This window comes from Castanea sativa, chromosome 11 (genome assembly GCF_040712315.1).
Source record: "Castanea sativa cultivar Marrone di Chiusa Pesio chromosome 11, ASM4071231v1".
Classification (NCBI taxonomy): domain Eukaryota; kingdom Viridiplantae; phylum Streptophyta; class Magnoliopsida; order Fagales; family Fagaceae; genus Castanea; species Castanea sativa.
In genome coordinates this window covers 554407-572844 of record NC_134023.1, presented here as the reverse complement: position 1 = coordinate 572844, position 18438 = coordinate 554407, and the positions used below count along the sequence as shown (strand labels likewise).

General features: G+C 34.2%; 2 protein-coding genes across 5 annotated transcripts; one reads left to right on the top strand and one right to left on the bottom strand.

Moving 5' to 3' along the window:
• The first annotated feature begins 855 nt into the window (after positions 1 to 855).
• Positions 856 to 8699, top strand: LOC142617891 (ABC transporter D family member 2, chloroplastic). The gene is made up of 9 exons (XM_075790870.1): positions 856 to 1526; positions 1608 to 1675; positions 2548 to 2874; positions 2969 to 3133; positions 5010 to 5238; positions 5803 to 6041; positions 6169 to 6493; positions 7618 to 7889; positions 8305 to 8699. Exons 1-9 carry the CDS (start codon positions 1034 to 1036, stop codon positions 8488 to 8490), a joined length of 2304 nt encoding a protein of 767 aa, XP_075646985.1. The 5' UTR covers positions 856 to 1033; the 3' UTR covers positions 8491 to 8699.
• Positions 8700 to 9658: 959 nt separating this feature from the next.
• On the bottom strand, positions 9659 to 16788 carry LOC142617442 (uncharacterized). Of its 4 annotated transcripts, none has more exons than XM_075790313.1 (22): positions 16658 to 16788; positions 16020 to 16164; positions 15420 to 15499; positions 15029 to 15115; positions 14848 to 14898; positions 14638 to 14755; positions 14501 to 14557; positions 14333 to 14397; positions 14091 to 14174; positions 13895 to 13945; positions 13713 to 13775; positions 13580 to 13626; positions 13361 to 13430; positions 13212 to 13274; positions 12039 to 12128; positions 11919 to 11957; positions 11566 to 11793; positions 11375 to 11460; positions 11105 to 11153; positions 10912 to 10992; positions 10669 to 10762; positions 9659 to 10215 (listed from the first exon to the last, which is right to left on the bottom strand). In XM_075790313.1, the coding sequence occupies exons 2-22, from the start codon at positions 16135 to 16137 to the stop codon at positions 9971 to 9973; spliced, it is 1866 nt and encodes a 621-aa protein (XP_075646428.1). In that variant the 5' UTR covers positions 16138 to 16164; positions 16658 to 16788; the 3' UTR covers positions 9659 to 9970. The 4 variants fall into 4 exon arrangements, with proteins under 4 accessions (XP_075646428.1, XP_075646429.1, XP_075646430.1 ...); XM_075790314.1 differs by having other exon boundaries at positions 16668 to 16781; XM_075790315.1 differs by lacking the exon at positions 16658 to 16788 and adding an exon at positions 16373 to 16498.
• Positions 16789 to 18438: the final 1650 nt, after the last annotated feature.

Sequence of the window (18438 nt, the reverse complement as noted above, 5' to 3'; positions counted from 1 at the left end):
TCTTATCATTGAGGAATGTGTAGTTTCTTTCCATTTGTAAGCTTTGTTTGCACCAGTTTAATCAATGTGAGGTCTCTAAACGTTATTTAGTGTGCCAGCTCTAAATTAAAAAAAAGCTAGTTTATTTTACTATTTAACTTATTTTTGCTACTAGTTATGGGCTTTATTGCACTTTTTGGTACTATTTATGAGTTTCACTGTATTATTTCAATTAACTTTTATTTTTATCTAAATGGTGTGTTTGGATACCACTTATATTGCAGAAACTGAAAATTGAAAATATTGTAGCAAAATAATTTTTAAATGTGAGTAATACTGTGAGACTCAATTTAAAATTTTTTTTTTCTTGAATAAAGAAGTTTGTGAGTTTCATAAACAGTGCACAAAACCTACTAAACAGTGCATAATCTCACTTATGATGCTCTTCGAAAAAAGAAAAAAGAAAAAAGTCAAAATGCAAACATGCAGCGCCTTACTCGGTATCCAAATAGGTACAAAGTAGTTTTAGTAAAAAAATTTCAGTCTTAATAAAAGAAGCGGATTCCGAACGAACTCTTATAAATTTTACGGTAATCTTTCCATTTTACTTGCACTCAGAAGTAACCTTTTTTTTTTTTTCCTTCTCTCAATGGGATTTTTTCCCCCCTTCAAGAATTAAAAGGTTATCTTTTGTATTTATATAATGACAGGCCAGCAAATCAAAGAAGGGAAAAATTGTATAGATGGAAAAAAGAAAGGCTGAAAATGTAGAGAAGATGTGAGGGAGGCGTGGCATATCTAGGATCGCAAGGAGTTAAGACAAAACTTCCCCCATGAAGTAGCAGATAAAGATAATTGGTTGATAGATAAACAGAAGAGAAAAAGTTGAAAAAGTCAAACCATAACTCAGAGAAAGCAACCGAAAGAAGGAGAGAGAGTTTCTACTTGCTAGCATAGCTTAGGGGGCAATTACAATGTATTAGTTCAAAAATAATGGCTAAAATGAGTGAGTTATAATTTTGTAGGTTTTACCCAGAAAAAAAGAAAAAGAAAAATGATGGGAGTTGGAGTTGGAGTAGTACAGACTCAACAAGCACAGAGTCTGTCATCCATGTGTTGCAGTTGCACAAACCGATACCAAAACCAAAAGCAAAGTAAAGTAGTAAAAGTTGGTTTCTGTTTCTCTAGACATTCATCAACTATTATGTCCAGTGTTACCAATGTTAGGAGTCGACCCAGAAGTAGGAGGAGGACCAGTTTTGCACCCAGATCATCATCATCTAATGACTCTTCTTCAACCTCAACCCCAAAGTCAAATGAAAAAGAAGAAGTGGATAACAACAATAATAACAGTAATAGAAAGGGCCCTGATCTCAAAACGCTTGCGAGGAGATTCTGGAAGGTGGCAGCCCCATATTGGTATTGTGAAGAAGACAAAGTCCAAGCCAGATGGCAGTTGGCGGCTGTGTTTGCTCTCACTCTAGGAACCACAGGCATCAGTGTCGGCTTCAACTTCCTCGGCCGTGACTTCTACAATGCTCTTGCCAGTACTTTCTCTACTACTTTCTAACTACCATTTTTTTCTCTTCTCTATAATTACTATAACTTTTTTTTGTAAACTTTTTTAGACAAGGACCAAGAAGAATTCACGAAGCAACTTCTGTATTACCTGGGTGCCTTTGCTGGTGGAATTCCGGTGAGCACAATTTTGCTCCACTTTCTTAGGTATCCCATTTCCATTTCCATTTCCTCTGCTAATACCTGCCTGTTTCTTCTTTGAAAAACGATTTCCTGCAATGTTGTTTAGTATAGTTCATAATTTAACGTTAGATTGGTTTTTCCTTAGCTTGTCAACAACACCCTATAGGCCTATTACTTAATGTTATGTGAGTGAGATAAACAAGGAAAAACACTCCCCCTAACTTTTAATGTCAAACATTGTTCAATTAACTTGACATTTTTCATTACTTAGGAAACCCCATTAATTCAGCCCTCTGTTCTAGCTATTTGAATGCATTACAAACACCCCCCACAAAAGAAAAAATAGAGCTTTGATCATAACCACTTGTTTTGAACAAATTTGTGATCTACCCTTCCTTCCTCAATTATTTTAAAGTAAAGTCTTATTTTTTCTAAGTGATCTCTATATAAATGCTGACACCCATCTGCATAAATTATTCAAGTACAGACATAGAACTTGAAATTACCATTAGATCATGGAAACATGGGATTTGTTTATTTTGCAGTTTTTGTTTGGCTGCATATTAGAGATAAGTATCCAATTCCACATATATCAAACATATTTTTATGGTAAGTAAAATTTTTTATTAGAAAAGGAGATGAGAATGACACGTAAATGGATATATCAAACATATTCGTACCGGTTTGAAAATATAAATGAACCAATTGGTCCTTGGGGTTCCTATGTATGAGCAGCCACTTCTATCCATTTTCTTTGCCACCATAGAATTTGTGTGCAGTATCTTGCTATGTTGATGCCGTTGCCTTCATTACCATTGATCTAATCATATTTATATAATTGTCCAATTATATGTTGTTGTTTCACAGTTTTTTGTATTGAGAGATTATGCAAGAGAAATTCTAGCTTTGAGATGGAGGTCATGGATGACTAGATATTACATGGAACGCTATCTGAAGAATCAGACATTCTACAAAATTCAATCACAATCAATTATTGACAACCCAGATCAGCGGATTGTTGATGATCTAAGTTCCTTTACTGGGACAGCCCTTTCTTTCTCTTTGACACTATTCAATGCTGCTGTAGACTTGATATCATTTAGTAACATCTTGTATGGCATCTATCCTCCACTGTTTATCGTTCTTCTTGTGTATTCAATTGGTGGAACAGCTTTAAGTGTTTTTCTTGGAAAGGTGAATACCCTATGTTTTCAACATACAGTAGAATTTTTCCCATAAAGATGATACCAGTTTGACTGACTGGAGACTGTTTCACTACTAATTTCAGGGTTTGGTGACTCTAAATTTCTTGCAAGAGAAGAAAGAAGCAGATTTTCGTTATGGACTTGTACGCGTTAGAGAAAATGCTGAATCAATTGCTTTTTATGGTGGCGAAGATAACGAAATGCAACTTCTGCTGCAGCGCTTCAGAAGTGCTTTTGAAAATTTGACTGTATGGATGTTTTCACTCTTTTCCTTATGCTGTTTCCATTTTCCTATTATTAAAAATGGCCTCAAATTCCTATTTTGGCCCAGTTACCTATTTGGGTTTTTTTTTAGTGGAAGGAAAGTTTGTTCCATGGCAAAAGTAATTGGTGTTACTAGTCAAAAAAAGTAATTTTGTATTCCTCATTCACCAACGAATTGGAGTTAGAGCCTTAGATATAAGCATCAATATTGAGGGTTTTGGTGGCTTTGGCTCATATGGTTCTCTCATATAGGAATAGGAGAATTTTATTAAAAGAACATGAGCAGGTTTCTTTGAAGAGTAGTTCGGTAGTTCTTTTGGGGTTGAAAAATGAATGCATGTGTGAGTTTAGGGTTTGTCTATTGTTTGAGTGGGAGAGCCTAATTGAATACTTCAAATATTTAGAATTTGATTCCAGGTTGCTTGATGTGGGTTGCTTGGTTGGAACGAAAATGTTGTTCCTTTGAGGCCACTGAGAAGACTTTGGAAGAGTTAAAGGTTTTATGCCAGCGTAGTCTTTTTGAGTGGTCTTGTTGTTGGGGTTTTACTGATTGTTCTTCTCTCTTTGAGTTTATGCTTTCTCTTAGATTAGTTTCTTTTTTGATTTCCCTCTTTTTTGTTGCTTGTTTTATCCGTTTCTTGTTGTTCATCATCATTAACAACTTGTATTTTTACTTTCTATTTTCATGAATAATATTTCTTTGATTACCTATTTTTTTTATAAAAGGATAGTTCTTATAACAGAAAATGCCACTGAGGTTAGAGTCATTTTGGTTGACTTCAACATCCATACAAGTGGTACGGTCAGCTTTATTCAAGTGACCTAGCTTTTGGTTATTTTTTTGTAGTCAAATTTTGGCCTTAATCTTATGGAACTGTTAAGTTGGTATTGATTGCCTTTCTTCCCCACGGAGGGAAACCTAATTTTTGGAGAACATGATCTCAATCTTACTTGGTAGTGTTTCCAGCCTGCAAAGCTCTTTGCAGACAGAACTCATATTTGTGCTTCTCTTTGAAGTGACGACTATAGACTTTTCCAGCCCATACACACACAGCTCCCCTATGTTTGTCTATACATAATGTGACTATATGCCCAATATCGCCATAAAAACAACAACATTTATTGAATTTCTTGATGAGAATTTCTCTTCTTTTATGAACATTTAGTGACAGGGTATAAGTATTGTTAGAAACCATGTTACACTCCCGTGACCCTCACTCAATGAGATCAAAAACTCTATCTGGTTGTAGGCAGCTAATATTAAACTTGTAGTGTGTTATCATGTTGTGATACTTATACTTTGAATATTTGTGAACTCATTTCACATAACTTTATTGCTGGATATAATTTATTTGACAATGTGTACTGGTAAGTACCCTACTCATATACTAACCACATATGCATTTTATTTATAAAAATTTTGTTTTAAGTGATGAATTATCAACTAAAATTTTTCTTATTTGCATCTATGTTTTTTGCTATTAATTTTCATAGATTATCAAATCGATATTGATATTTCCTTTGATATTAATACCATTAAGTGTCCGTTTGGTATTGTGTGGTTTTCGGTAGCTTATTGCTAAATTTGAGACAAAAAGATAAAAGTTGGCTTAATTTCAACTTTTTTAAAACATAGACAAAAAGCAAAAAGCATTTTGCTTTTTTTTTTTTTTCCAAATGGATACTAATCAGGGCCAAATCGTTTTACTCTCCCTACTTTCCTTTTGATTGGTTCTCATCTAGCTTCTCATTGATTCTCAATTAATTCAAGTTTTTATTATCATGTTGAAGTCCTATTATTTAAATGATACCTGTGGTCCACTCTAAAGGATGGAATACTTTTATTGTTTTTCTTTGCAGCAATTATTGATATCTTCTAGAAATCTAGAGTTCTTCACCAATGGCTATCGTTACCTCATTCAAATTCTTCCTGCTGCTGTTGTTGCGCCCATGTACTTTTCAGGAAAAATTGAGTTTGGTGTCATTAATCAGTCAGTATCTGCTTTCAATCATATCCTTGGAGACTTCTCTCTCATTGTTTACCAGTTTCAGGCTATCAGCGCATTTTCAGCTGTCATTGATCGACTAGGTGCTGTACTTTGGCCCTTTTTTCTCCTTTTATAATTAGGCTCCATTACATCTTTGAGCAATTACAACACTGTTAAGTGAGCTACCCATGTGGCCCATCGTGCTTGGAAATCTCAATGAAAAAGGGATAAGATACAAGATTTGGGGAAACATGGGTGCATTTTTTACTCTGCTATAGATATACCATGTCTGGAAAGCTTGCTGTGCTTATTCTTATCCCTTTGTGTTCCTGGAGTTCACCATGGATATATAGTGTAATGGGATAAAAGCATCTCAATGTCACCGTGTGTGAGATTTTTTTTTTCCTATACACATTTTTTTTTCAGCTATTATCTGTAAGTAGTGTATCTCTAGGAGATTTAAAAATTCATTCACACACGTTTATCAAAAAAAAAAAAAAATTCACACATTCATAAATTTATCAATGATTCAAGGTATTCTCAAATGTGCAATCCATTTAGCATGACTTAATGAAATTGGGAATCCTCTATGGGGTAGCTGTAGATCTTTGAATTTGAATGCTTATTTACCTAATGATAACAGACTTGGCCCTCCACATATGCAGGTGAATTTGATGACATTTTAGATAGCAGCAGCTCTAAAAGTCTTTCTGACCCCTCAGAAGAGATATGTCTTGAATACAATAGTGTTAGAAGCTCACCTGTACTGGAGTCTAATGGATCAATGCCCAAAGACAAGTATAAAAAATTACTGGATATAGAGAATTTGACCCTACGGACTCCAAGCAAAGCTACACTGGTTAGAGACTTATCATTGGTGATTAATGAGAAGGATCATTTGCTGGTGAGTGGTTTGTTTAATTATTATTATTATTATTTTTTTTTGGGGAAGGGGGGGGGGGGGGGGGGGAATAATCTCTGCAAGCTTATGGGTGTTGAAGACATATTCTGGTATGTACCTGTGTTAACAGGTAACAGGACCTAGCGGGAGTGGTAAGACTTCCTTGTTAAGAGCTTTGGCTGGTCTTTGGAGTACTGGAAGAGGAACAGTCACATTCTATGTAGATGATGGGCAATATCCTCAGTCATCAATTTCTTCAGATGGGGATCTTCCTGAAGCAAATACAATACATGATACACACGGGGAATTTAAAAGAAACATAAATAGAAATTCTAGAGGCATATTTTTCCTTCCTCAAAGACCGTATATGGTTTTGGGAACACTTCGTCAACAATTGCTTTATCCTATGTGGGCTGAAGATGCAGTTGCCAACTCAGATAGTGCTAAACCAACTGGTATGTAATTATTTTTTATTTTTTAATTTCAAATGTTAAAAACTTTAGTAGATAATATCTCTAGCATTTTCTGCTCAATTCGTTTGTAATTTGAAGGACTTTTGAACAAGAAAGTGGAAATAAAAAATTCTTAGTTAAATATATATGGTAATTGATGGATCTTTGCTATAGGATATTGGATTATGATCAGAGAGTGTTAGACAATGATTGTATGAAAAGCTTACCTTGATAAGAAATGTGTTCAACAATGCATTTTAAGCTTATACATTATAATTCATCTCCTAAATGTGCAAGCACATCCAACACCATGAACTAAATGCGGTCCTTCCACAGAGTCATAAACACTGAAAAATAATTAGAACAAACAGGGGTTTGATTATTAGAATTCGATCTGAAGACTTCTTTGATAACCAAGGCTCCGATGCTCTGTTTTAAACCACTTGTCCTAAAAGCTTAAGCTGTTAAGAAGTGGACCAACAATGTATATCAAACACATCATACATTGATGTACTAACAAAGACCTTAAGAGTTCAGATACCTCTATGCTTTCTATATTAGCTTATACACTAATTGATGAAAAACATGCCATGTTGATTTATCTAATTATTATATGAACAAAGTTTCTCTCCAGACTAGTTTGGAGAGAAACCCTACAAACTCATCATATATCTTTATATTGAGTGTGAATTTTGAAAATCTAACCATTAGATTGCATGTTCTTATTACATTCTTAATGATTACAAAATTTCAAGAAGATCAAAGATCAATTGTTATGTCATCAAATAAATGTTATAATTTCAAGTTTTTGTGATTTAAAGTTGTGTATAAAAAATAAGTTAATTGATCAAATAGTAAATAATATCCAATTTAAACGAAATTTGATACGTATGTTAAGAACATAAGAAACATGAAATTCAACGGTTAGATTCTCAAAATTCACACCCAAAAAAGAAATATATGAGAAGTTTGAAGTGTTTCTCTCCAAACTAGTTTGGAGAGAAACTTTGTTCTTATTATATTGAGTGATTTTATATCCTTGGCTATTCATCTTTGCCATGTATCAAGTCCTTTTTATTTAAGCATTCTCAGCTTTGATGTTTTGAGTGTAATCAAATTTGTTTCAGGTTTACTGCCTTTCTTGATGCGTGCACAAATCTCAGGAAATGAAATTGAGAAACCTATTAAGCCCACAAACGATGATCTAATACAGGCCTTAGAGGACGTCCGTCTTGGCTATATATTGCCTCGTTTTGGTAGTCTGGATTCAACATGTGAATGGTCTAGTGTTCTTTCACTTGGAGAGCAGCAACGACTTGCTTTTGCACGTCTTTTGCTTTCAAAACCAAAATTGGTTCTACTGGATGAATCTACCAGTGCTTTAGATGAAGCCAATGAGGTATCATGGATTTTTAATCTTCTATTCTACAATGCAAGTTTTATTTTTAGATTAGGGAATGCACCACATTGAAAGATGTTTTTGTTTAAAATAATGTACCTTTCCTGTCCTGTAAATATGGATCCTGTGGACTTCTTGTTAAGTAAATTTTCTGGAGGTTCCAAGTTTTGTACGGTATGTGTAAATACTAGACAATGAGATATGGATCCACTGGAAGTCTGGAAGAAATTATAGTGGCAGAATTTCCATTTTCTTGTACTCCAGGCATGCAAATCAAATTTGTGTGTACATTTGAAGTCAAGACTACTAGGCTGCTAATATTTCAGGCAGCCAAGAGGTTGTTGAGTTGAGTTAAGATGGCATGATCCCTCTTCAATTCAACTTGAGATTTTAATGGTTGTGCTTCTGTTTGCAGGCTCATTTATACCGGCAGATTGGAGCAGCAGGCATCACATATATTAGCATCGGCCATCGGCGAACTCTTTATGACTACCACAACAGGAACTTAAGTATATCCACAACAGAACCCAATAGTACGCAGCGCAACTGGCACATTGAATTGATTAATCGTGACACAGTGTATAATAAATTAAAGCTATAATTGTGGGATTCCTGGAAATTATTCAGTGTTGTTTGCTGTCTTTTGTAAGGTAGCTTCAATGCTCCAAAATGGGAAGGAGAACTCTAAATTGAGATTTGTACTTGAAAATGGCAGTTGAATTGCTTGGTCATACACGTCTATGCCTGTATATACTTATAGCCACTATGTTTTCAAGCAGTTATTCAAATTTTCCTCTTCCACTTTCAATGAATTCTCTATTTTCCACCTTAATGTCTCTAGTGGCTTAACAGAGAACTAGATGGAGTTCCACTATGTCTTTGTTCTTTTTAAAAGTGGGGTGAGGATTTCGTATTCCATTTTTGGACCAAAATTCTAATGCCGAGTTCTTGGTGTTGCAAATTTTGTATCATCGAGTTCAAGGGAGATGGCATGACTTGGGGTCCCAAATTCTTGCATCCTGTCTTTTCATGCGCTGTTGTAGGATAAAATTTCAATGAATCAGGGCATTAATTATGATATCCAGATTGAGAGTGTCTATTGGATGAGTTCTGTGGTCATGTGCTAGATCCCACATCGGACAAGCAATAGGTCAATTAAGATGAATCCTACAGGCAAAATCATTTTTGGATATGATGCTCTCTCGTATGGAGACAAATGGTATCGAATCTGGAAGCTCCATGAGATATGGGGGTTACCTTACGGATAGAGGATAGAGGGCGGGGGGGCCTAATGGCTCCTCGGCCTCTGAAACAATAAGTAGTCCTAATTTAATATGAAAGGGTGGCCCTTAGAGGGGCGTAGGACCTAGTTTCTATAGAAAATCTGTCCCTTTAACAACCATTTATCCACCTCATGTTTCTGTTTTAAGAACCGACAGTAGTGGCCCCTTATAAGGACTATTAGGAGTCAGTTTCTAAAATAACGACCATATATCCACCTCATGTTTCTCTTTCAAATCTGACAGTACTGGCCGTTAAGAGGGCTGTGGGCCTAGGAACTAGTTTCTATAGAAAAAAGAAATGTCCCTTAAACAACCATTTCAACTTAAATAATGTTTCTCTTTCAAAACTTCAAGTTGTATAAGCTGTTCTGTTCTATGCCATGCGACTTAAAAATCAAGTAATGTTACTATTGCACATTTGCACGTACACTTCCTAGTGATTTTCAATCATGGCGAAAACGTATATTAGATTCATAACAAAATATATTTAAAAAAAAAAAAAAAGATTTGCTCTCATGTATTAGAAACTGGTCCATACATCTCTCTTTTTCTTTTCCATAGCCAGCAAGTTTGTCCTTGCGAAAATAGGAAACTCAGTCCAACAAAATTACAACTTCAGCATATACTTCTTGGAAACATAAGCCGTCATACAAAAGACTTAACCACCACCCTCATCCAAAAGACATCTCCCAAGCTAAAACTTCTACCCATCCTCAACAGCTGTACAGACAAAACCGATGGCTACCAAAAAGCCCTTTTGAGAGAAGGGCGTGTGCGGAAGAAACTGCTATAAGAGAATCAGCAACTTCCTTCCAAGTGCACGCCATTACCATTGCTATGACCATGACCATTACCATTGCTATGACCATTACCATTGCTATACACACCATGTACAGGACCATTGGATGACTTAATTGTGCCTCCATTTATGTGGGTTTTCACCATTGAGTGTCCATTACTCATCCCATTAGTCACTGACTTTCTTACATGCCCATTATCATGTAGGAAAGGCTCCAAATTCTTACATGCTGCTGCAATTAGTCCTGTAAACATGACATAGAATTTATATCAGCCCATTATTACAGATGCACATTCATGAAGTAAGCCATTGAATTCTAGCCATTTAGTGAATAGGGTGCATATATACTTTTATAGCAAACATAAATGATGACTAACAGTACATAACTAGGAAATATTTCTATTCGCAGATGGTACATGAGAAAAAATGGACAAGTATAGTCCCATTTTTGGGGAACAGGCACAAAGGTGCATATTTTATATGCCAAGTGTTCACAAAGGTGCATATTTACTATGTAGATGATGAAGGTTGGAAATAATCTATAAATCAATGCATTGTTGACATATAAGTACTGGCTTAGCCTTTTAGTAACAATCACCAACATATCAAATAATTTTATTAGTACTTGCCTTGCATCAGCACTTGGTTAAAAGGGAGAGAGATGCTAATGAAATCAACAATTGGGATTTAGAAGTACCTAAGAACAGGGCAGATGGTTTCCCAGGTCTTGACTTAAATTCAGGATGGAACTGAACACCAACAAAGTATGGATGACTGGGCAACTCAATAATCTGCATTCATTATACGAATAAAATGTTCATACTTACTATAAATAAAAATAAATATGAAGTCGAAGAACTGAAGATTCTAGTATTTGGTTCGACCCCATAAAGTTAATTTATATAGAATACAGTATGACATCTCCTGCTACAATACTTACCTCCATGCGCTGACCAGTTTCATCTTTGCCAACAAATGATAGACCAGCATTTTCAAGTTGTGATATCATATTTGGATTGACCTGTACACCATCAATAACTTCTAGTGACTTCTCAATCAGGAGTGTAGCATATACTGCATCTTTTTGATAAAGAGTGTATGCCTTGACCATGTAAGACAGTGGAGAAATTTACCTCATATCTATGCCGATGTCGCTCATCAACAAAACCTACATTCCCATACCTAAACATAATTCCAAATCATATTGCCAGGTTAGAGCTGAGAATGTTTGATGAGGATCCATTTCTATAATCATGTGATATGGTGTTATCATAAGTTCCTATATGGAGATAAATTATTGAACACAAAGCACATTTATCATCATTAAAGGATACCCCAAGCAAGTTGTGAAGTGTGAGTGGCATATGAAAGCATGCAATCTTAAGTCAGTCTGAAGTCCTTACAACTTTGCAGATATGCAATCAGGAACATTGAAGTGAGTCCTCCTTGATCCCAGACGCATGGTACCTCCCATATGAGTTTTTGAACCCTAGTAAGTAGAACAGACACTAGCTTAATTAGATTGAACATTGATTACCATACAAAGATATATACTCACACAAACACACACTTAAACTCTTTTACAATTACTTACCTCTGGCATAAATATTACACAAGGATTTGTTGTTTCAGCATTAAACTCAGTACTGTCGGCATCATGCAAACCAAGAACAGATCGTGCAAACTCAATGACAGCAATTTGCATCCCAAGGCAAATACCTAGGTACGGAACATTATTCTCTCGAGCATATTTTGCTGCAAGAATTTTCCCTTGCACTCCTCTATCACCAAACCCTCCTGGAACAAGAACGCCATCAGCACCCTGCAATGGAAGACTGTTTAGAAGGGTAATGGGCAAAACAAATCTACATTAATTTATAAATTCAATGTAATGTACATAGAAACAGAAGATTATTATAAGGCAATCAATTCTTCAAGTAGAATCACCTTCAAAAGATCCCATGCTGCCTTATAAACATCAGGGGCCTGCAAGTATTAGGAAATAATAGTCAATTTGTAAAACATTTACAATAAACAAGCGTAAGATAAGTACAATTCAGTACCCACCTCTTTTGCAGTAATGTCTTCAAGTTCTCCTGCTGCAACCCAATCTACAACAAGCTTCCTGTGGCAAGCAACAGAGGCATGCAAAAGAGCCTGGAAGAAGAAGCTACATATTATGACCTGAAGTGTCACAACTTTAGAGGCATGATATGTATGGTTTTTTTATTGGTCACACACGGACCTAGTGGTTCTTGAACCCACGATTTCACCCTTCATCCCATTATTATGAGCTATAGCTCCATTCATTGGCATTATGTGTACAAAAAATAAATAAAGAACACTTAATACATACAAAATGTATGCATGACATCCATCTATAGCATGAAAGAATGGTATATTGTAAAGGTTTATCTTTAACCCTTGCAGCCAGATAACTAAGGCAAATTGTTTATACATATCTTTAACCCTAGTGTGCATGCACAAATACGCCCAGTAGCCTTATTTCAAGTGTAAATTGAAGGAAAATCTGTCCAGTCAAAATTAAGAAGGTTGCTATCCTGCACCAGGAGGTGGGGAGCATATAATCCCTAAACACACATCTGAAATAAGGACCAAGTAGGCAGTTTCAAAATGGTGTTACACGCATAATTGGTCCACCAAGCTACAGTCATATAATCCCTAAACACGCATCTGCTGCCATGAGACAGTTTGAGTTGCATATAATAGTCACTAAACTGTTGAAAGTATCTATATTGAAATATTAAATATAAATATATGACCATACAAAATGTGAAACAATTAACTTCAAATGATAATCTATCCTTTACTGTTTACAAGCTTTTCTAAAAGTATAATTATGTGTGACCCATTTTCGAGCAACTTCATTAGAAAAAAAATACCCTCAACATTAACAAGCACTAAATAGAAAATAAGACAAATATTTAGTCATGTAACAAAAGGCAAATTTGCACATGCATACACCAGGGCAGGTACACAATATGTTATTTCAAATTGTACATGTAGTTAATGCAAATTATAAAAATGCAAATACTATTGCTCTAAGTTAATTAGACTAGATGCAGAACTATGATAAATGTAAGAGTATGTTTGGAACAGAGGAAGATGGGAGAGGAGAGGTAAACAAATAAGTAACACACAAATATGACATTGAAAAAGATAATTATGATAATTAATGGAAACTGGATTCCCAAATCATTGAACAATAAAGCAACTTACCTTTAAAACAGAGAGGTATGCATCTGAAAGGCCAGTGTATTTTCCAACCATGGCAATTCTAACCTGTAACGTAGAAGGAAGTTAGAGCATTATTCTTCACATTATTCAATAAATCAATCCAAAGCATATATGAGATGCTTGAGACCCACAGGCTTTTGTAACGTGTCATAAAGTTTTGTCCTCACAGTCCATTCCTTTAAAGCAGGCTCTCTAGCAACACTGAAAATTATAGAAACGTTAATGGGCCACAAGAAAAACAATAGACTCTTAAACACTGTTGACGCAATTTTAATCCCATAAAAGAGATGCAGCGAAAGAAGCGAGAAACAGATTACACAGCAAAAATAGAGTGAGTTAGAAAGACAAACCCTAGAAGGTTCAGCTCTTTCAGGATTGCTTCATGTGCCTTCTGATTCTATTTCAGAGAGAGATTTTCAATTTCTTGCTGTGCAACAATTATAACCGCAAACAGTTTCAGAATTGATAAAAGAAACTACTTACTCTTAATAGCAAGGGAATGTGCCATATGTTTGGAACATCATAGAGAGTGACAATGTTTTCTGCCTGTAAATAAGTCAGTTCTTCTTAGAATAATATTGTAACTAATGGTTTAGAGAAACACAACGGAAAGAACATCCAGCACACACGCATATGCATATGTGCAAGTATCTAGGTGATTTTACCGGCACATGGCAAAATTGAGCAAGTTTCCCCTTAACATTCTCATCAAGTGCCTGTCAAAATCATAAAAAATTAAAAAACTAAAAATTAAAATAAAAAAAAAGAAAAAGAAAAAGAAAAAGAAAGAAAGAAAGGATCTTTGAGACTACTGCTGTCAAATTAAGTTGCTGAAAGAAAAATAAAGGGAAAGAAGGAAACCTTTGTACTACGACAAGCAAGAATATTTGGTGTCAACCCCATTCCTCTGAGTCCCCGAACACTATGCTGGGTAGGTTTTGTTTTCTATAAATTGAAAATTTTGAGTACACTATTAATTATAGCCATGCTGTTTTTGGAAAATATAAGTTAGCAAAATCAATGATTATATACTTAAGTGCAATTCACATTTACAAAACTTAGAACTAGTATGCCCCGCGAATAAAAAATGATGCATTATATACCTGCTCACCAACAACATTGAGAACAGGGACGAGGCTGACGTGAATTAAGCAGAAATTACCAGGGCCTAATACCAGAAACACTTGGGTAAAACCAGCTCAAATAAACTCAATATAACAATGTTATTTACAAGAACCTGCAAAATTAGATGATGCTCTCATTGATCTTACCCACACGGTATGAAAATTGGACAAGCGCCTCAATGAATGGCATAGATTCAATGTCGCCTGAATCAAGACAAATTTATTTTAATCTTTATAATAACAAGGGAAGGGCTCATGTTAATACACAAATTATTTTAAGATACCTATAGTTCCACCCAATTCAATGACACAAACATCAGCTGGACCTTCTTGTCCATCTACTGGTATTTTTGCAACACGCTCTATCCACTCTTGAATGGCATCTGTAATGTGTGGAACAACCTAGAGTAAAGCAAAGGGAAAAAAAAAATTCAGAATCCATATAATAAAATGGAAAGCTTAGTAAAAGGAAAGAAGTTGAATGTCAAAAAGACCTGGACAGTCTTTCCAAGGTAGTCTCCTTTTCTCTCCTTCTCAAGAACAGACTGTTAAACATCAAGACAAAGAATTAAAGACAGCAATAATTCTCTGGGATACTAAGCTCACTTGATTTTTCATACTAATTCAAATTGGTAGACTTCACTACAAACAGTGGGAGAATTCATTTCAGTATACCTGATATATTTTTCCAGTTGTAATATTGTTGTCACGGGTTAACTTAACATCTAAAAACCGTTCATAGTTTCCAAGGTCAAGGTCCACCTTCAAAACAAAACAAAAAACCAGTCATATTCCTTCTATAAAATGAAAACGTGAAACACACACACCCTCCTTAGAGAAAGCATAGTAATCAGAACATCAATGCATGTGCTTTCAAGAATAGGAGATGAACACAGATAACCCATAAAACCAGTGAAAGTATGGTTCAAAGTAGAATCAGAACACTCTTTGGCTTGCATTTGCATTTATAATTATATTTAGGAAAAGCTGATATTTGGTATGCATTTGTTCTTTCCCACCTTGTATGATAATAGACAAACAGAAAATAATCCAGAATTTAACTTACCTCACCGCCATCGTCTAAGACAAATACCTCCCCATGCTCAAAAGGGGACATGGTTCCCGCATCGGTGTTCAGGTAAGGATCTGCATGTATGGAACCAATTTAGAACACAATAAGAATAATGCAAATATATAGTTTGAACCTTTTCAAGCCACATCCCTCCCAATACCTCACTAAGGTTTGGACCAGCAATGGGAAGTGACCCTTTTAGTGACATGTAAAAGAAAGAGTGCATTGACCTGCATAACTTATATTTTCAAGAATTTGGCATTCAAGATGGTAAATTTAAATTAAGCACCAGCACTTTTAACAAGATAATGGCACTAAAAGGATTGCCATATCTATGAAAAATTAAGAATTCGATTCCTTACAATAGAAACATTGGTTTATATTATAAGCAAAATAGCTGCTTAATATGGTTGTTCAGCCAATCCAATAATTAAAAAACTTCATTAGCAATAAAAAATTAAATAAGAAAAGGGGCAAAAAAATCATCATATTTCCATTATAATTAATATATATAAAAAAAATCCCATTTTGATTAAAATCCAAATGCAAGCAATGGCTGTAAACGAGAAAATGAGGAATGAAAGAGTGGTATACCAATCTTAATTGAAGTTACACGAAGTCCACAAGCTATAAGCAGAAGTCCAATACTACTAGCAGTGACCCCTTTGCCAAGACCGCTTACTACACCACCCGTCACCAATACATACTTCATTTTCTCTCTCTCTTTTTATATCAATTCCTTCCAAACGAAACCAAACAACAGCAACAATCACAACAACACAATTAATTAAATTACACAAACTCAAAAGCACACACAACCCAAAAAAACAAAAACTGTTATTAGAATAGCAGTGGTTTTAAGTAATCCAGAAAGACCCAGTTCTCCTTTTGGGATTTTATATACAATATTATCAAACAGACAGTCTGAACGGAGAGAAAAATGTAACCTTGTTCGCAATGGCGGTTTTTACAAAGTCTATACTTTTTCTCTTCTTTTCTTTTCTGGGATTTGTGGTGGGTCTCTCTCTCTCTCTCTCTCTCTCTCTCAAAAAGAAAAAGATTCTGCTTTTGAATAAAGACTAATAAAAAAGAAAAGAAAGACCAGAAAATGAAAGAATGAGACAAGAAAGTAGAATTGGATTCAAATGAAAGTAATTTTGGAACCGTGTTTTTTGTGTGTTAAAGCTTAGTATTGTACCAAGAAAGAGTTTGTCATTAGTACACAAACCTACCTTTGTTTACCTTTGTTTCTGTGTCTTTCAGTTTTTGAGTTCAGAGATGAGTTCACAATCTCTCTCTCAGGCGGCGGGCTCTCAAAACTCTTAGCTCTTAAACTGTCTCTTCGCTCTCTTTTTATGCCTCCTCTTTTCTTTTTTCTTTTTTCTTTTTCCTTTTTCTTATAAATACAAAAAAAAAAAAAAAAAAAAAACAACAACAACAACAACAATATCGGCCTCTTGATTTTTTTTCTCCTTTTTGTTTTCCTTAAATAACTCTAAAAACCGAAAAAATATCTACAAAATATTTCATTGACTAATTATTAATATAAATGAAAAAATAATATTGTAATAATAGACCCAAATAAGAACTAATAAAAATCTATTAAAATTTCATTATTATTATTATTATTATTATTAATATAAATGACAATATGATATTGTAATAATAGGTTTAAATAAGAACTAATAAAAATCTATCAAAATTCCCAATATGGCATTATTATTATTAATATAAATGACAAAATAATATTGTAATAAACCTAAATAAGAACCAGCAAAAATTTATCAAAATTCCTAGTGTGGCATTATTATTATTACTATTTGTCATTTTGACTTACTAGGGTTTCTCTTTTTTGGCCTTTTATTTATTTATTATTTTTATAGCTTTTCTATAATTGGTCATTTCCTAAAAAGATTTTTCAAAGTTGGAAGCATCAAAACAAAAGGAAGCAGACGGTGTTAAGTGTTTACATAGACAGACAATTAGAGGATGTTATGTTAGTCACATAGACCAATTATTCATTCATTCACACGGGACAAAAGGCAAACAAATTAAGTTCATTCCCATGCCTTAGTGCTACCTATAGAGACTTTTTATATTATTATCATAGACTATATAGTATATAGTATATAGTATATAATATTGTTAGCTCGTTGCCTGTCTAATCTAGTCTAATCCAATGATGCCTACCCACAAAAAAATAAAAAATAAAAAATAAAAAATAAAAAATAAAAACCAATCAGCTAAAGAGGCCATACCCCATGCTTTGCCACTTGCCAGGCCCTACTTTTTATTTTACATTAGTTTTTAACGATGATTTTCTCTACCTTTGTTTACGTTATCCCTTACTTAGGTTACATCATGTTCACCTTTTCCTCAGTATTCTTATATTACAAACTATTTTTTATGCCTCTTTCTTCCAACTATTTGGATTGCCCTTACCTTCCATGTTTCTTTTTTTTACTTCTTATCTTCAATTCCAAATAGTTTTTCTTTAGTTATTACTTGAAAGAAAATATATTTATAAAAAATATATATATTGACAATTTTTAATGTAAAAACCTAACCTAAATCTCATCTCACCTTTTATTAATCAACTAAAAAGTAAAAACCCACGCGCATTTGCAATATTAGCCATTACTTAAAGTTAGTGAATGTGCCATTATCAAGTTCTATGTTGAATATTTTATTAATCAAATCTAATTGAAAAATTCAATTGATACGAAGCTTTGATTTTCATCATTATTATATGATTTTTTTAAATGTTCTTTTGATAATTGGTTTATTTTAACTACCTAAAAAATTCAACAATATTTTAAGGGTGGTTATAAATTATAAGAACTATAATTTTAAAAGTATCAAATTAAACCATGAAAAAGACTATTACATATTACTTTTTATAGTTTGGTTTGTTCTAAATCAAACCTTGAACTTTTAAAATTGTATCAATATAAACATTGCGTTTTTATATGGAGAAGGGTTTAAATGTGGAAATATGAATTGCAATAATTTT